The sequence below is a fragment of the Onychostoma macrolepis genome, chromosome 18 (assembly GCF_012432095.1).
Source record: "Onychostoma macrolepis isolate SWU-2019 chromosome 18, ASM1243209v1, whole genome shotgun sequence".
Classification (NCBI taxonomy): Eukaryota; Metazoa; Chordata; class Actinopteri; order Cypriniformes; family Cyprinidae; genus Onychostoma; species Onychostoma macrolepis.
The window spans coordinates 19,712,208-19,729,693 of NC_081172.1; the positions used below are offsets into that span (position 1 = coordinate 19,712,208).

General features: G+C 39.6%; 1 protein-coding gene and 1 long non-coding RNA gene across 3 annotated transcripts; one reads left to right on the forward strand and one right to left on the reverse strand.

Annotated features, from left to right (window-relative positions):
- Nucleotides 1–2,060: 2,060 nt before the first annotated feature.
- LOC131524762 (uncharacterized) lies at nt 2,061–4,708 on the forward strand. Of its 2 annotated transcripts, XR_009267068.1 has the most exons (5): nt 2,061–2,349; nt 2,450–2,518; nt 3,115–3,199; nt 3,463–3,525; nt 4,213–4,708. It is a non-coding gene; the product is annotated as an uncharacterized LOC131524762 (long non-coding RNA). The 2 variants fall into 2 exon arrangements; XR_009267067.1 differs by having other exon boundaries at nt 2,071–2,518; nt 4,213–4,704.
- A 6,953-nt stretch (nt 4,709–11,661) lies between these two features.
- Nucleotides 11,662–15,666, reverse strand: LOC131524448 (extracellular calcium-sensing receptor-like). The gene is made up of 6 exons (XM_058751578.1): nt 14,957–15,666; nt 14,364–14,652; nt 13,461–14,216; nt 13,146–13,373; nt 12,745–12,868; nt 11,662–12,590 (listed from the first exon to the last, which is right to left on the reverse strand). Exons 1-6 carry the CDS (start codon nt 15,235–15,237, stop codon nt 11,662–11,664), a joined length of 2,607 nt encoding a protein of 868 aa, XP_058607561.1. The 5' UTR covers nt 15,238–15,666.
- Nucleotides 15,667–17,486: the final 1,820 nt, after the last annotated feature.

Sequence of the window (17,486 nt, forward strand, 5' to 3'; positions counted from 1 at the left end):
TGGCCCAGACTTGGCATGCATCTGGCACAGTTGGCATTCATCCGGCACTGGCATACAGCATGTGGGCCAAACATGGCCCGGGTTCGGCAGAGATGGTACCGGGTTTAAGACGGCACACAAGACATGGGCCAGATGTCAAATGCAGTATTTGGCCCAGATGTCAAATGCAGATATGTGGGCCACACATGTATTGCCGATCTTGACCCATATTTAAAATCCATTTCAAATATTTTTGAGTAAAATGCCAATGTTTTCCCATACAGAAAGGTAATATATTCACATAAATGTGAAACTGTTAAATATATTTTTAAAATATATTTTTAAAATGCATAACATGAAGCTCATGTTGTGTGTTATTATGTGTTTACTTGTATGCAAAATTATATTCATGCCTCATATGATATTATATAATATATGATATTATATAGTATATTATAGAATAATATATTCTGTTGTTTTATATATATTCATATATTCATCTGCCATTCATCCGGCACTGGCATACAGCATGTGGGCCAAACATGGCCCGGTTCGGCAGAGATGGTACCGGGTTTAAGACGGCACACAAGACATGGGCCAGATGTCAAATGCAGTATTTGGCCCAGATGTCAAATGCAGATATGTGGGCCACACAAGTATTGCCGATCTTGACCCATATTTAAAATCCATTTCAAATATTTTTGAGTAAAATGCCAATGTTTTCCCATACAGAAAGGTAATATATTCACATAAATGTGAAACTGTTAAATATATTTTTAAAATATATTTTTAAAATGCATAACATGAAGCTCATGTTGTGTGTTATTATGTGTTTACTTGTATGCAAAATTATATTCATGCCTCATATGATATTATATAATATATGATATTATATAGTATATTATAGAATAATATATTCTGTTGTTTTATATATATTCATATATTCATCTGCCATTCATCCGGCACTGGCATACAGCATGTGGGCCAAACATGGCCCGGGTTTGGCAGAGGTGGTACCGGGTTTAAGACGGCACACAAGACATGGGCCAGATGTCAAATGTAGTATTTGGCCCAGATGTCAAATGCAGATATGTGGGCCACATAAGTATTGCCGATCTTGACCCATATTTAAAATCCATTTCAAATATTTTTGAGTAAAATGCCAATGTTTTCCCATACAGAAAGGTAATATATTCACATATATGTGAAACTGTTAAATATATTTTTAAAATATATTTTTAAAATGCATAACATAAAGCTCATACTGTGTGTTATTATGTGTTTGTATGCAAAATTATATTCATGCCTCACGATATTATATAATATATGATATTATATAGTATATTATAGAATAATATATTCTGTTGTTATATATATATATATATATATATATATATTCATATATTCATCTGCCATTCATCCGGCACTGGCATACAGCATGTGGGCCAAACATGGCCCGGGTTCGGCAGAGATGGTACCGGGTTTAAGACGGCACACAAGACATGGGGCAGATGTCAAATGTAGATATGTGGGCCACATAAGTATTGCCGATCTTGACCCACATTTAAAATCCATTTCAAATATTTTTGACTAAAATCCCAATGTTTTCCCATACAGAAAGGTAATATATTCACATATATGTGAAACACTGTTAAATATATTGAAATACATTTTGAAAATATATTTTTAAAATGCATAACATAAAGCTCGTATTGTGTTTAATTGTGTTTGCATGTGAAATTATATTCATGCCTCATATGATATTATATTATATGTTATATTATAGAGTATATCCTGTTGTTTTATTTATATGCAACTGACTTCAAACAATGTTTTGCATTCACTGCTTTCATATTCTCATTCAATTTACAGTTTGATGTAGGCCTACTAAACAATACATGATGAAATTTCAGGACATTTTATTTGACTTTTGTACTATTTATGTAAATGCGTAACTTTGATGTGTTTTAGGCCATGCTGGCCAATCAGAAGCCTGACAAAGTTTCAAGTAGGCGGAGATAACAGCGCAGGCTCCGACGTCACAAGCCAAAAACTCCGGTTTAGCTGTCTACTTGATAACACTGCAGCCAGAGTTTTTTTAAATCTTCACCCTGGCAGGAGTTTTTTCAAAATGTTCGGTTTCAGTGACCTGGTGCAGCGCTTGCGTGAGGACGAACGGAACAAACCGCAGAGAAAAAGCTGCTGTTTTGAAAATAACCGCGTTCGTGTGGACGGCCAATGGGCGCGCGCGTTGAGCATTCAAATCACATTTAAACTGAAGCTGAGGAGGTTACCATGGTAACAGGGCGTCAACTCACTCAGCTGACAAGTCACGAGAAGCTGTCTCTCTGCTGTCTTCACTGCTTTCAGGTAAGTTTCGTCCCTAAAGTTACACAAATAATACATACAACTGTTCCTGACACTTTCTTACATGTTACTGACACGTTTCTGTTGAATCTTTACTTTACAGGAGTGGTATAGTGTCTTCAAAAAGACCGTTAGCATCACAACCGTTAACTATAGAGGCTAACAATTAGAGGTAAGGTAACTTATACATTTGAGCTCTTATTAACCCTCTGGGGTCTGAGGTCATTTTGGGGCCCTTGAGATGTTTTGACATGCCCTGATATTTGTGCTTATTTCAGCTACTTAAAACATACTATTGACCAACATGTAATTTTTTTTTGTATTCAGCACAAACTGTGCTACAATAATATGTGACCAAGATGGATGTACATGTTTGCATTTTTTAGAAAAAAAATATTATGCATGGTTAGTAAGTTTTGGGAAAAAAAATGTAGCTGAAATAAGGCCTTAAAACCCATACTAAATAGTCCTGACCAAGACTTTTGAGTAATCAGTCTTGTAGCCTAGAATATTTACTTCAAAACGTTTGAGCTTTTAAGCACCTTTTATGTGTAGATGAGCGGCTTTGATAGTTTTGTAAATGTTTTGCTGATACTTTGTCAATAGATAAATGGAAGTCACTATAAGCTAATTAATTTAACCTAAAAGTCTGCACTGTGGGGGTCAATCGGTGACGTCACTTACATGAACTAATGGGCTGAAACTATTTCAAACACATTTTGAACTTTAATTGCAAACAAATATTGATCAATTGTACTATGATTTCAGGAGCGTCAGTAAAAAATACCTAAAACAGGGGAAGTTACAAAACAATTTGTAATGTGAGCTGCTGACAGAGATACAGGAAACACAGGTGATCTGAGAAGTCTTATTAAATAACTTTATATGAATTTTTCACAGTATATTTCAACTATATCATCATGCATCTGTAAAACCTAAAAATATGAATTCTGGTATCTTAAGATTTTTTGTATGTTTTGTATATTATTATTATTATTATTGCATTTCACCTCTCCTGTAGTTTGTTTATTTCTAATAATCCTGACATTGAATACTACATTTGTTGGCTATGTGACATATTGTTCCTATTCTTCCATGCTTATGGCTGTGCTGCAGAGCTGGAGCGGAGCAGATCTCCTGTCGAAGAACATCTCCAAAGCACCATGAACCATCTGACTAGTAAGTAAAACCTCAAACATTCAAAAGTTTGTCGAATATTCAAAAATATATATCAAATAAATATCAAATATTTCCCAGACAGCAAGCAGTGTTGGCCCAGATCCGGCCCACATCTGGCCCGCATGGATTTCACGCGGGCCAGATGTGGGCCGGATCTGGGCCGACACTATGTTGCTGTCTGGGAAATATTTGATATTTATTTGAGATATTTTTTTGAATATTAACACTATGTTGCTGTCTGGGTTCCTGTATGTCCTTCAAGGCCATCTTGTTTAACTCTGCTCTGAGGACACTTCATATACAACAACCTACAGAGGGGTCAATCATAATTCAAAAAAAGACACAGATGATAATAAAAAAGTTCTTTGAAATTAAAATTTATAACAGTAAGACAGAACCAGTACTGTGAATGCACCTCACTTCAAACTGTAACGGTCTGTATATTATTTTCTAAACTTTAAATGTAGTGAAATTTTTGTTCAAGCAGACTTTGTTGCTCGTGGAAACCTCACGCGAGCCTGAAAGATACTTAAAACTTAAAATATTATTTGCACTCTTGAAGACTGTTCACCAAATACTAAATTTCAGTCCAGCAGAATTTTCTGCACACTTCACCCCCGAGGCCAAAAATGAGCATTGTGAATGTAAGAGCCTCACACTACATTGTTTGTTTGAATTGTATTTCAGGGCAGTTCGTGAAGACGGATAACCTGGACAGAAGTCGGTTCCAGATCCAGCCTCCACACCAGACTTCTCACTCACAAGGATTGCTGTCTACTAGATATTATGTGTACTCTTCAGACTTAGGTTCATGCAGATATTATTCAGGGACATGAACACTTGAATACTGCAAAAATAGAGAAACTACCTTATTTAAGAATTTTGTGTTAATTGCATGAACATTAAACAAATATATTTAGTTTACTGTTTTTTGTTTTGTATTCCAAAGCACCTAAAAGCCAATTCACACTGCCATACTCCAACAGGGTGAACACACTGACCAAGCAAAACAAATAAGCATGTTTTTATAGTTTTTGTGAAAGTGTGAACTGACAATGCTGTATGTTAGGTGTGAGATTCATTCAACTTGGTTTGCTGATTAAACATGATTAAATATTTGTTCAGAATATTTTGTTGTTGTTGTGACTATTCATCTAGGAGGGGTGTGTATCAAGTGGCTTGGTTATGGTTTTGTTGAGGCTGACATGTGGAACCCATCTGATCCAGCGTATAGGACCAGAACAGGGCCAGCTATGGTCATACAGAACCTCAGATCCCACATAGCAATTTTTCTCTGGCCCAGCTCCGGCCCACACAATCAGCTTTTTCGTGGCCCACATACCGCAATGACTTACGGTCCTAGTGTGTACCAGGTCTGGATTCCAGACAAGGGCCACACATAGGCCAGAACTGGCCCAATTCAGGGCCAGTTATGGGTAATTAACTTGGCTGAGACTTGGGCCAGTTATGGCCCATGTGTGGCCCTTATCTGGAATCCAGACCTGGTACACACTAGGATCTGGGCCAACACTATGTTGCTGTCTGGGCCAGAATAGGGCCAGCTATGGTCATACAGGTATGGTCCCACATAGCAATTTTTCTCTGGCCCAGCTCCGGCCCACATAGCAATTTTTCTCTGGCCCAGCTCTGGCCCACACAATCAGCTTTTGCTTGGCCCACATACCGCAATGACTTACGGTCCTAGTGTGGACCAGGTCTGGATTCCAGAGTGAGCTAGGAGCCATGGTGGAGCCGACGGGTCAACGGGCCGAGGTGGAGTCCGGGCCTCGGAGGCTGGAGGCGGAGTCGAGGGACACCCACCACGGCAACGCTGGAGGATGGTAGTCCCACCGAGCTCGCACTGCATAGATGGTGGGCTGAGAGCGAGCAGAGGGGCTGCCAGACGACAGTGGTGGAAGAGGCAGTAATGGGTGGGAGGGTGGGCATTTGAAAGCCTCCAGACCTCAGGAACAGGAGCCAACACTGGAGGGCGCTCTGGAGGCGCGGACTCTGGGGGACACTTACGGGGAGCGGGCACTGGAGGGCGCTCTGGAAGCGCATGCTCTGGAGGAAGTTTATGGGGAGCAGGCACAGGAGCCTTCAGACCCTCGTTGTGGCACAATCCTCGCGCCGAACTCAGCTCACCCTCAGCCGCGGTGCAGGGGCGGAGCTCCTCTCCGCGCTCACACAATCTGTGGCGTTCTCTCCCAAGGCGGGCGTTGTTGCCGGCTCACGCTCCTTGACTGACGTAATTTGTAGCTCTGGCTCCGCGGCGATCCTCAGCTCTGTCGCTCCGTGCGGTTATGGCTCGTCGGTCGCGGCGGGCTCTGGCTCTCCGTCAGTGGTGGGCTCAGGCATGCGCTCTGCGCAGCGGGGAGATGGTGGGCTGGGCACTGGGTCGGGCACTGGGCCTGGATTCCACTCCACGAAGGCGGCAAATTCCACTCGAGGACCATCCTCGGACGACAGTCGTCCGGGTAGCTTGTGGTGTTAGCTATAATCAGGAACAGTCTTGTGTGGTCCTCGAGCGAACACTCCCCCTGCTCCAGCAGGAGGAGGAGGAGGAATTCGGGGCGAAGGAGGGGATCCATAAGGACACACAACGGAAACAAAAAACACCGGGTAAAACGAGAAACAAAACGGAGGGTACAAACAGAGGTTACTGTAGTGTTGGTTGGGTCTTCTGTCACGATTCGCTGGGAGGAACGAGAGAGACGTGGAGAAACGTTGAACGGTCTTTAATCTTTTACTCACAGGGGAAACTCCAAAACAGGAACTAACTGAAAGGACTGGGGCTTTTAAAGACAGGGAAATCAGGGGAAAACAAGAAACACCTGGAGCAAATGAACACAATCAGACTGGGGAGAAACTGGGTAACAGGGAACCCATGGGGAGCAAAACCACAACAAAACAGTCCAGGGGTGTGACAAGTACCTTGAAGAAATAAACTTTAAGAAATAAGCAGCTTTATTGAGCGTTTGTGCCCAAGATACAAAAAAGCATTTACAAAAATCACATTTACATTTATGCATTTGGCACTTTTATCCGAAGTGACTACAGTGCTTTTATTACAGGGACCCCAATCCCCTGCAGCAACCTGGAGAAAAGAGCCTTGCTGAAGGACACACTGGTGGTGACGACTGCGGAGATTGAACCAGCAACCTTCTGCTTACCAGTTCACTATACCACAAAGATAATGAAGCTATATAAAAAATTTGCATGTAATTGTAAACATGTGAAATTAAATTTGGCAAGAAATGGAATGCTGACAACATGTAAAATGTTTTACTCTGTTTAAATGTTTTACAGGTAGTTGTGCTCATGAAGTACAGCACACAGATGTTTGGAGCAGACAGAGCAGCAAGCTAAATTTTCCCACACGCGTTCCCCTGCTCTTGCTTCAAGATTGTGTGGTATGGGGGGCCTCATCCTCTCTGTGCACTCAGGCAATGATAGCCTCGATGCCCCTTTCTCATCCATGACCAGATTCAGTCTGACAGCAGCAACAAGGGTCGTGATGGACGGCAGAGACAGGTGAAGGTGGACACGGTGGTCAGCTGCTTCATCAGAATAAACCTGCAGAACTGGCACAGCTATGTTGAGATGGCAGTAGGATTTTGGTTCACCGTCTGTAAATACATGATTGTCAGAACAATAAGTTTGAATAAAGTTTTGATTTATGTGTCCTTGACTTATATTTATTTATTGTCTTGATTACTTTTATTTATTCTTTTATTCATTTATTCATGTTTCCTGTTGTTGTCAGAAAACAAAATATAATTGTTTCATTAACATACGCATTAATTCATTACTTGACTGAAAATTGAGATGTATTCACCTTGGCTGCATTTGTTTACATGTGTATAGTCATGCATAGCTATGGTATATGAAAATATATATATATATATATATATTTTGCTTGTTTTACTAAAAAATATAATTAATTATTGGTCAGCATTTATCTTTATTATTGTTCATTATTTTTGGTATGGGCTAGCAATGCATTCTGAGATAATCTTAATTTCTAAGTAGTAATACTTACATTGAGTGGAAAATCAACAGTGTTCTCCAAAGACAAGATATTTGAGCAGCTGATCGACATCTCTTTTGTTCAGACATTGCAAACATGGAGGAAAACGTACTATGAGGTGTTTGTGCACCTCTCGCTCTTATTTTCTTTTTAGTATTATTACTGCAGAACTTATAATTACATACAAGCTCAGGGAAAGATGGTAGTAACAATGAACAATCATAATGACAAAAAAAAAAAAAACAGAAAACTATAATGAGTTTGTCTACATCATAGTATGAGATTATAAACGGAAAAAAAATAATAAAATTCATATAATCATAATGCATTAAAAATTGAATTTATTGTTGTTTTTATTGATATTGTAAACCTCAGGGATTAAACGTGAGAGACATTCAACAAGAAAAAGAGGAAAACAAAGGAGATTTAAGCTAGTTTTGAACAATTTTGCACATACAATTAAGAGATTAATAACATACTCAAGAGATCATTTTTGTTTTTTTGTAATAAAAAATAAAAATAAGGATTAAACTGTGGGCTATACTGAGTTAAAAATATTTAAAAACTTAACCCAAAATTTATCGGTTATACTAAAATCACAAGGGCAGCTGTTTCTTCTACAAGACCAAAAATGAGCACATTTCATCAACATCAAAATATTTACAGATAGATGAATGAAACCTGTCACTCATATCTTTTAAGTTGTTGCGCTTGTTATAATGTCATAAATTGCATGATAACGCCAACATGTTGGATCACATTCATACTTAACGAGATTTGGCTTTAGACTACGTACTCTTTTAGCGCTCGTAAAGTAACCACTCATTGTGTATGCCATTTCGGACACAGTTTTGCAGGCTTGTTTGTTCAAGGCCTTGAACAGAATCGACTCAAAAGAGTGATTAATTTGCGAATGGGGCATCGTTCATGCCCCAGATAAAAGAGACAGCGCGTTTGGAATAAACTATGTTTCTTAACAAATTGTAAAAAAAAAAAAAAAAGTCACGACATTAATGTCTGTAGCGAAGTAAAAGTATCGTTTTTTTTCAATAGAAATGTAGAGTAAAAGTACCCATCGTTAAATCTACTCTTTAAATTACAATTTTTCCAAAAATTTGCTCAAGTAAATGTAACAGAGTAAATGTACTTCGTTACTACTCACCTCTGGTTGTTAGTTACTTTTGTCTTGACTTTTGGTGGTTGTGTACACACACTGCCAACACACATTTATGTTAAAACAACATGTAAAATTAAATTTTGCATAATAGGTACCCTTTAAAAGGGCATCTTTTATTCTGCGAGCGGCTTGTTCTGAGACATTGCTTTTGATTTAATGGGATAAAAAAGGAGTGGGTGGATTTTTATCATTATAGGGTGGTTGTGTACACACACTCTGGGGGAGGGGGTCTGATATTTGCTAGTACTATCCTCTCAGTGCTTTCCAGTCATGACATGGCTGCCACACCAGCGCCTGTTCGTAACATAGCCGCCACTCCTGAGTCTCGTCTCATCTCGTCAGTGCTGCCAGCCCAGAGCCTCTTCACAAGATGGCCGCTAATCCAAAGCCTCTCCACAAGATGGCCACCATTCCATAAACACTTCACAAAATGGCCGCCAGTCCAGAGCCTGTCCACCACATCAGAGTCTCCAGCCATCACGGCTGCCATGCCAGATCCTCCAGCCTTCATGGATGTCATGCCACAGTCTTCAGCCATCATGGATGCCACCCAGTCATCCATTGTTCCCGGTCATCGTGAATGATGAATTTGAAGACACTCAAGCCTTACAAAAAAGTTTGAGGTTGGTTTCCAGTTTGGCAGACCCACCGCTGATGTCGGTATGGGCAGCCGGCATCCACAACTCGGCAGCCTCGGTGCTCTCCAGAGCCCACTCCAGTCCATGAACCTGCTCCAGAGTTCACTCAAGCCCCAGAGCTCAATCCTGTTTGGGTCAGCCTGTGAGTTCCCTACTTTTCCTGTCTCAACCACAGAGGTTGCCCTTGAGCTCCCTGCCTGTCCTGTCATGGCCAAGGAGGTGGTCCCTGAATCCCTTGCCTGCCCTGTTACGGCCATGGAGGCTGTCTCTGAGCTCTCTGCCTATCATGCCATGGCCAAGGAGGCCATCTCTGAACTCTCTGTCTGTCCTGCCATGGCCAGAGAGGCTGTTTATGAACTCCCTGTGCTTCCTGCCAAATAAGATGATCCTGAGCTGTGTGAGTACCCTGCCATGGCCAATGGGGCCATCAATAAACTCTCTGTACTCTGTATTTCAGCTCCTCTGTGGTCTCCAGCTCAGCCGTGGTCCTCAGCTACATCAGCTCAACCCTGGTGGTCATCTGCTCCGCCCTGGTTGTTTCCAGCTGTGCCTGCTCCACCTTGGTGGTCTGCAGCTCTGCCTGCTCCGCCCTGGTGGTCTCCAGCTCTGCCTGCTCCACCCTGGTGGTCTTCAGCTCTACCTGCTCTGCCCTGGTGGTCTCCTGTTCTGCCAGCTGCACCTGATCTCCTGCTCTGCTGGCTCCGTCCTGGCCTCCTGCTCCTTTGAACTGACTTCCTGTTTCACCCTTGTCTTCGGTTCTTCTACTCCATGGACCTGGCCCTCCATCCCTCCCCTGTTCCACCTCTGCTCCACCTTCCTCCTGGTCTTAAGACTGTTCTTGCTTAGGAGCATCTGGAAGACTTAGTAGCTCTGTCTATAAAAGCCTGGTTCACTCTTTAATTCAGTGCAAGGTTTTGTTAGTAGTATTACACCACATCACTAAACATTCTTTCTGATTCTATTTACCTTAGTTTTTGGACTCTTTGCCTGTTCGTTGGATTACCCTATTGCCTGTGTTTTCTGTCTTGTCGTTTGTTCTTATTGCTTGCCTGTGTTTTGACCCTTGCCTGCTGTTTTTGGTTATGATTCTGGACTGTCTTATTAAATGCTGCATATGGATCTTCACTCATTAAATTAATCATCAAATTACTATTTGAATATACTATTTATATTACCAAAGATGTAGTTCCCAGCATGCTTACTTACAGTTTGTTAGTTAGTTTAATTCAGTGATGTAACAAAAAATGGCTGTGATTGTTGATCTATTGATCTATCGGGTGATGGGCGCCGTCATGTTACTTCGCACTGAATCCGAGCTGTGGGATTTACAACACGTAAATTCATCCTCTCATCCCAAAACACGTTAAAGTAAGCCTCCGGTAAACTGGGAGAAGAGCAGAGTAAACTTTATAGTTACCTACGCAATCTGTATCCCAGACAGCAAGCAGTGTCGGCCCAGATCCGGCCCACATCTGACCTGCATGGATTTCACACGGGCCAGATGTGGGCTGGATCTGGGCCAAAACTATGTTGCTGTCTGGGATATGATATCAATAAAATGTCATTGTATCCTATTTGTAAGGATCATTATTGCCGTTTCCATAGATATCAGCATGTATTTTACAAACTATAAATGTATGGTTTTGCTAGTACTTATTTGTATTTAAATGTCTGAAACCTAAAATAAGCATTATATGGTTGAAAACACTGAATATTTGTGATAATATGATATGATTATAATATGAGCGCGAAAGCAGATTTGAATTCAGCAGTTGATCACGTGATGCACTGAACGTTCTAATCACACCAGTGTGAACGTACCCTTCAGGGACCAGCCAAGACTGATCACACCGGTGTGATCGTACGCGTAAAAGGGTTAATCAGAACATTCAAAAAACTTTATTCCATGTTGCTGCAGTTAAGTGAACAAATTTATGTTTGAATTAAATAATTGGTTCATGTGGAACCAATGTACAATAAGTCCAACATACCTTTTCAGTGTATTTCTGCATTTTTATTTTATTTTTTTCATGACATTCTAAGACCCTAAAAGAAATAACAATTAAATAATTATACCCCATTGAACAGTCAGTTGCATCATGTGTTTTCTTTGTTGTTTAGAACAATTTCACCCCATGCTTTTTAATGAGACTAATATGGTGCATCTTCCATCTGGGCTTTAATTAAAGGGTTTCTTATTTGTGTTTTTCTATGTTTGTGAAATATGCTCCCAGGCGAGTATTTGCATCAGCATATTTTCCATGCTAATATAGACATGTTGTTTTAAATTCTCAGTAGGGCTTGAGGGCTAAGGAAGTAGGTGTGGTTTTTCCCATCAAGTGTTGCTTTGTATTTTGTTCAGGCTTAAGCAGGATAATATAACATTTAGGTGCAAAAATGCAAAATAGTAAACCAAAGCTTGAAGCTAAAATAGCAAATATCTCCACAGCTACTGTAAATTTTCCAGGGGAACTAACATAAGCTGGAATAAATGTGATCCATACAGCACAGAATATGAGCATACTGAATGTAATGAATTTGGCTTCATTGAAGTTATCAGGCAGTGTGCGAGCCAGAAAAGCCAGAATGAAGCACAAGAGAGCCAGAAAGCTAATGTAACTGAGCACAGCCCAGAAACCTACAGTAGAACCCAGACTGCACTCAAGAATTATCTTTTCTTTATAATATTTCATATTTTTGTAGGGAAATGGAGGAGATATTGTTAGCCAAATCACACAAATAAGAACCTGTGCAAGTGTTAAGGCAAGAACACAGAGTCGTTGTTGTGCAGGCCCAAACCATTTCATGACATTACTTCCTGGAAGTGTAGCCTTGAAGGCCATTAACACCACTATTGTTTTACCCAGAACACAGGAGATACAGAGGACAAAGGTGACCCCAAACGCTGTGTGACGCAACATACAGGACCATTCAGTGGGCCGACCAATGAAAGTAAGTGAACAGAGGAAACACAGAGTCAATGAGAAGAGCAGCAGGAAGCTCAGCTCTGAATTGTTGGCTTTTACTATTGGGGTTTCCTTCTTGTTGTAAAACAGGATAGCCACCAGCATAGTTAATCCTACTCCAAAGAGTGAGAAAAAGACTAACACTATACCCATAACTTCTGTGAATGACAGAAACTCTACAGCCTTTAAAACACAATTATTTTTCTCAGCATTAGACCAGTATTCCTCTGGACACTGCTTGCAGTTAATTGAATCTGGAAAGGAAGTTGTGATCATTATAGTTAGAGCCAAAAAATCATTTATGAACTCCTTTGATTATAACTTCATCCTTAACAGTAAAAAAAACAAAAAAAAACAAAGAGCAACTAACTAATTTTCTTTGAAAATGTGAGATGGGCTGAACATTACCTGCCTTATTACTGATTTCGCCTTCTGCACATGGAACACAGTCGAAACAGCAGACAGGTCTTCCTTTCTGTGCAGCCTTCCTAGTGCCTGGAGGACAGCTCTCACTGCACACAGACCTTGGTTTCTACATGAGGAAAAAATCATTATAAAAATAAATACATTACATGTTATTGTGTACAGCATATTAAATATTTTTGGAGAATAAATGCATAACAGGGGACTTTGTAAGTTAATTTTGTTTGTAAATACTTCTCTTGAACAAACAAATACTTGAAACTGTTTTAGAAATTGACCACAATGTTAATGTTTCTGTTTTTAATGCTGTGCTCAAAATTAACTTTTTAATATTACATTGCTTTAATTAAAACAAATACTAGGACAAAAAGGTTATTGCCATTTACTTCCAGCTGTCCTCCAGCCCAGATTATGGTTTCAATATTAAGGTCTAAGTTTTGGTAAGTAGGCAGTGAGGCATCATAGTATCCCACTGATTTAAACTGGAATGATCCATCTGAGTCCTGCTGCCAGTTCACAACTTCATACAGGGCCACTACGCTACCAGTACTGTCAAACCATACATGATCTCCCGTCTTTATGGCAAAATGTATCTTTTTTAGGGCCTCAACCACCTAGGGGGAAAAAAGGGCAGTTTTGACATTGTGCCATTTTATTCCCTTTTTTCATCCAATTCTGTTCATCTGTCTTTTATCTTTTACCTGCTCTGTTTGTATTGTCAGACCTTTCTCACATCCTTCTTTTTCTGTGCACTTTAACAGACTGTGCAATGAATGAGCCACAGCATAAACTGCTTTGTAGACATTGCTTGAATATCTGTGTTCAGTCACATCTTCATTGTAATTTTTCAGCGCAAGCAGCTCCTCATATCTGCTGCAACTTACTGCATATTGAGAATAATTCCCCTTACTCCCCGAGCATGGAAAAGCTGTGTCCCAGAATGGCTTTATAGCATATTCTGCAAACCCTTCAATATTATTTTTTTTCACTGCAAAGCCTAGTGACCCTCCCATTGCATGAAAACTGTTTGGAGTGAAATAAGTCTTTGCAGTTATCCATGGCTCCACACCGATCATTTGGAGGCCTGTAATATTCTGAATACTTAGTTGATCAATAAGTAAGCCCATCTCAACAAATGAAACAAATGCAACAATCACTTTTGCAGTGCCTTTTTTTATAGTGTCTACCACTTTTTTGAGTTTTTCTGGCTCTGTTCGGTAGAATTTTACAGAGTACTCCACACAAATCCCCTCTTCTTGAGCTGTTTTCAGAAATATGGCCATTCCATTGTTTCCATAGTCATTGTCACTGTTCACAGCTCCCACCCAAGACCAGCCTAAGTGCTTGACTATGGATGCAAGTGCTCTGCTCATGTGGTAATCACTAGAAATAGTCCTGAAGAATGAAGGGTAATATTTCCTATTACTGAGACATTCACATGATGCTGAGTGACTTATCTGGAGAGAGGGGAAAAAATGTAAGTAAGTATGTATGTGCACACACACACACACAATTTAAGAATGAATGGATGTAAAGAAAAAGTAACAGTAATACAGTCATCAGCATGGTAATTATGTCAAACATTTATTGTTACTACTCTTTACCACTGGAATCTTAAAAGGTCCTGTAGTTCTGGACAGAATCACTGTGGCAGAAGTCTCAGATTCTCCTATAATAGCATGTAAAGGAGTCTGTCCATTGCATCTGTCACCTGGTCCAAATTCCTGACCATTCATCAATCCCATTGTTGCAGCCATGGTAGACAGTCTTGAACCACATGTATCATAAATCATGTAGCCAATAGAAATATTTGGGAGCAAACTTTCACTTCTATTTATCTCCTCAATGGCAAATATCATAGTTTGAGCCAGCCGAAAATCTCTCAAATTCACACTGTGGAAATATCAACATCAACATCAAACCAGTAAATAGCAACTAAAAAAAAAAAAAAAAAAAAACATACAGTAGAAAGGTAAATAATAATTGTTTTGTCTTCACATATTGTTTATTCTTGAAACAATGTTTTAGATATTATGTGTAGTTTGCTGTTGAAAACTGATTTGCAGTTAACTCATTTAAAAACATCATCATCATCATTATTATTATTTATTGATTGATTTATTTTTATTTTATAAGTCAGTTTATATAAAATATATTATCTACTGTAATGTTTCTCAAAGTTTCAAATGCATCAAACCTGGAGCATGATAGAGGCTGAGGTTTTTGTGTAAACTCAAATGAAGGTAATGTTTCCTTTCTGTGGATTGCAAAAATTCCTCCAATAGTTACATCTCCATCCTTGAAAAATAACGGGTAATTAGGGTTTCCCATTATTCTGCAAAGAGTGTTCGCCACCTTAATATGAAGGTGATGGAAAAGCAGGAGTGTGTAAAGAAAGAGAATCATCCCAAAGTTTGAGCTCAAATACACCTGACAAATGCAAATTACCTGATACAGTATTTGCACTTTTATAGACATATTTAATATGGATGAATGATTTTGAACGTAGTCAATGACCTCATAGGGTAAAACGTTAGACAAGTCAAGCAGGAGTGGATAGACGAATCAAGTAAAAATATGTTTTGTTTTTTTAAACTATCAGAAAGTAGTCAATTGTTAATATTGGAGTATTAAGTTTTTGTTGGGCTCTGATAGTTAGATGCCTTTATATAACTTTACTTTTGTTGAGTGCATAAAAAGGTCCAGCTAATAAATAAACAAAGTGATTAAGGTCAGTTAATTACAAATGTTCTTTCAATATCTGTTGGTCCAGTAGAAGCAGGTAGGCTACACTGGAAAGAGTTGCAACTAGGGTTGCCACCCATCCTGTAAAATAAAGGATTGTCCCGAATTTAAAGGGAAAATTACGAGTCCCATATCCAATCAATACAAGATGTGATGTGTCTTGTATTTTACATAAGCCTACACATAAGCCGAATAAACACATAAGGATTCTGGACTGTGGAGAATACTAATAGCAAATACATCATTACATGCTCATCATTACATTTTAGTCTCATGCTCAAGAAGCTCTCCAAATATAAGGCTGAATGGGAAATAAAGTTTTTTTTTTGATAAGGGTCTTGATCTTTTTCAATCGCTGATAGCGAGCTGCTGGATCTGGGCGTGTTATCATTAACATCATCCAATCTGGCAGATAGCGTTTTATTAGCTGCCAGCTCACAAGAGAGGATGAGACTGAGGAGGTGAAAGAAGTTTCTGAACACTCCCAGCCAGCCTGCCCCACATACAAGGAGCTGCTGGAGGTTATGTCCTACAAAGAGACTAGATCTCCCTTGGAAGCGAGGAAGATGCGAGATCGCTTGTGGCAGGTTGGACAAGTAATTTTTGTCTGAGCCTTCCGTTTCTTCTGGATCTCCACATTGAGATTGAGAGATCAAGGAGGAAACTGTATTTGACTTGCATTCACCTCTTTAGTCATGCCAATTAAGCAAATGTTGAGGGAATGCATGAGCATTGATATATGATGATGCCTTCCTTTGAAGAAATGCTGGCTAGCTATCTCTCAATGGGTGAAACAACATCATTGAAGGATCCAACTCTGCCATCTAAACTGATGTGTCACATTTCGCTTGAATGGCAGAGTGTATGCGGCAGCGTGTCCAGCTGGTGGTGCTTTGCATACAGTAGCTGTATTTCAGGGATACCAGGCCAACATGCTGAAGAATTTGGACCAGGGCCAGGGTCTGTCCTCTGAGGCAGTGGCTGAGCTGCGCTACACCGCAGACCTGGCTGTCCAGGCTGTCAAACAGACTGCTGATGGGTTGATCGATGGTGGCTATGGGTGAACCTGACTGACATCGGGGAGAAGTAGAAGAACTTTCTCTTAGGGCTGTCAAAATTAACACACTAATTATGTGATGTATTATTATTATTATTAGTAGTAGTAGTATTTTAATTTTACCACGTTAAGTATATTTAATGCAATTAACCCTCAAGCATCCTTCAGAACAAATTTGGGCAAAATAATTGTTTTTTTTTTCCTTAATCTGAGCGGTACGAGACTTGGCTACTTTTCCTAAGTTTGCCACCTGAACGCACACTAACTAACTAACAAAATAAATGAATTAAAAATCCTCAATTTGTCCTTCGTAGACAAAAATGGGCACCCACAGGAAATGAATGGGAAATACTAAAATTCAGACCTTTTAATTTTTTTTTAAAATTGTCCAATAAAAATCTATACATCCAACACAATGCAGATAATACATACACATAAATGAAGGGGTGAGCCTATGCAACATTCTCAATGTGGCAAACACTCACATTCTCTCACACACACACACGCACACACACAAACCCATACAAACCATTGAATGAGCCTATAACACTGAGTTTTTATTTTCAATTTTGTCGAATAAAAACAGTCACTCACACATACAAAAGCAAAGAATTGAATGAGCCAATGACTGAGTGTTTTTTTTGGGGGGGGGGGGGTTGTGCCACTCAACCACGATCAACACGATCAAAGTCCTACTGCAAGATTTGTTGATGAAAATGTCCAAAAAAATGTCTGGAACATGCTACTTGTTAGGTTTATTGTTTATTCTTAACTGTTTGGCACCATTTGGTTCCATTTTACTTTTTTGAGTTATTGAAATTTTATGTTTTTTTTTTGTTTTTTTTGTTAGAAATAAATGATTACTCTGTCTCCTACTTTGTATTTTCCTTATAGCATAGTCAGATTTGTCTGTAAGCATATTTTG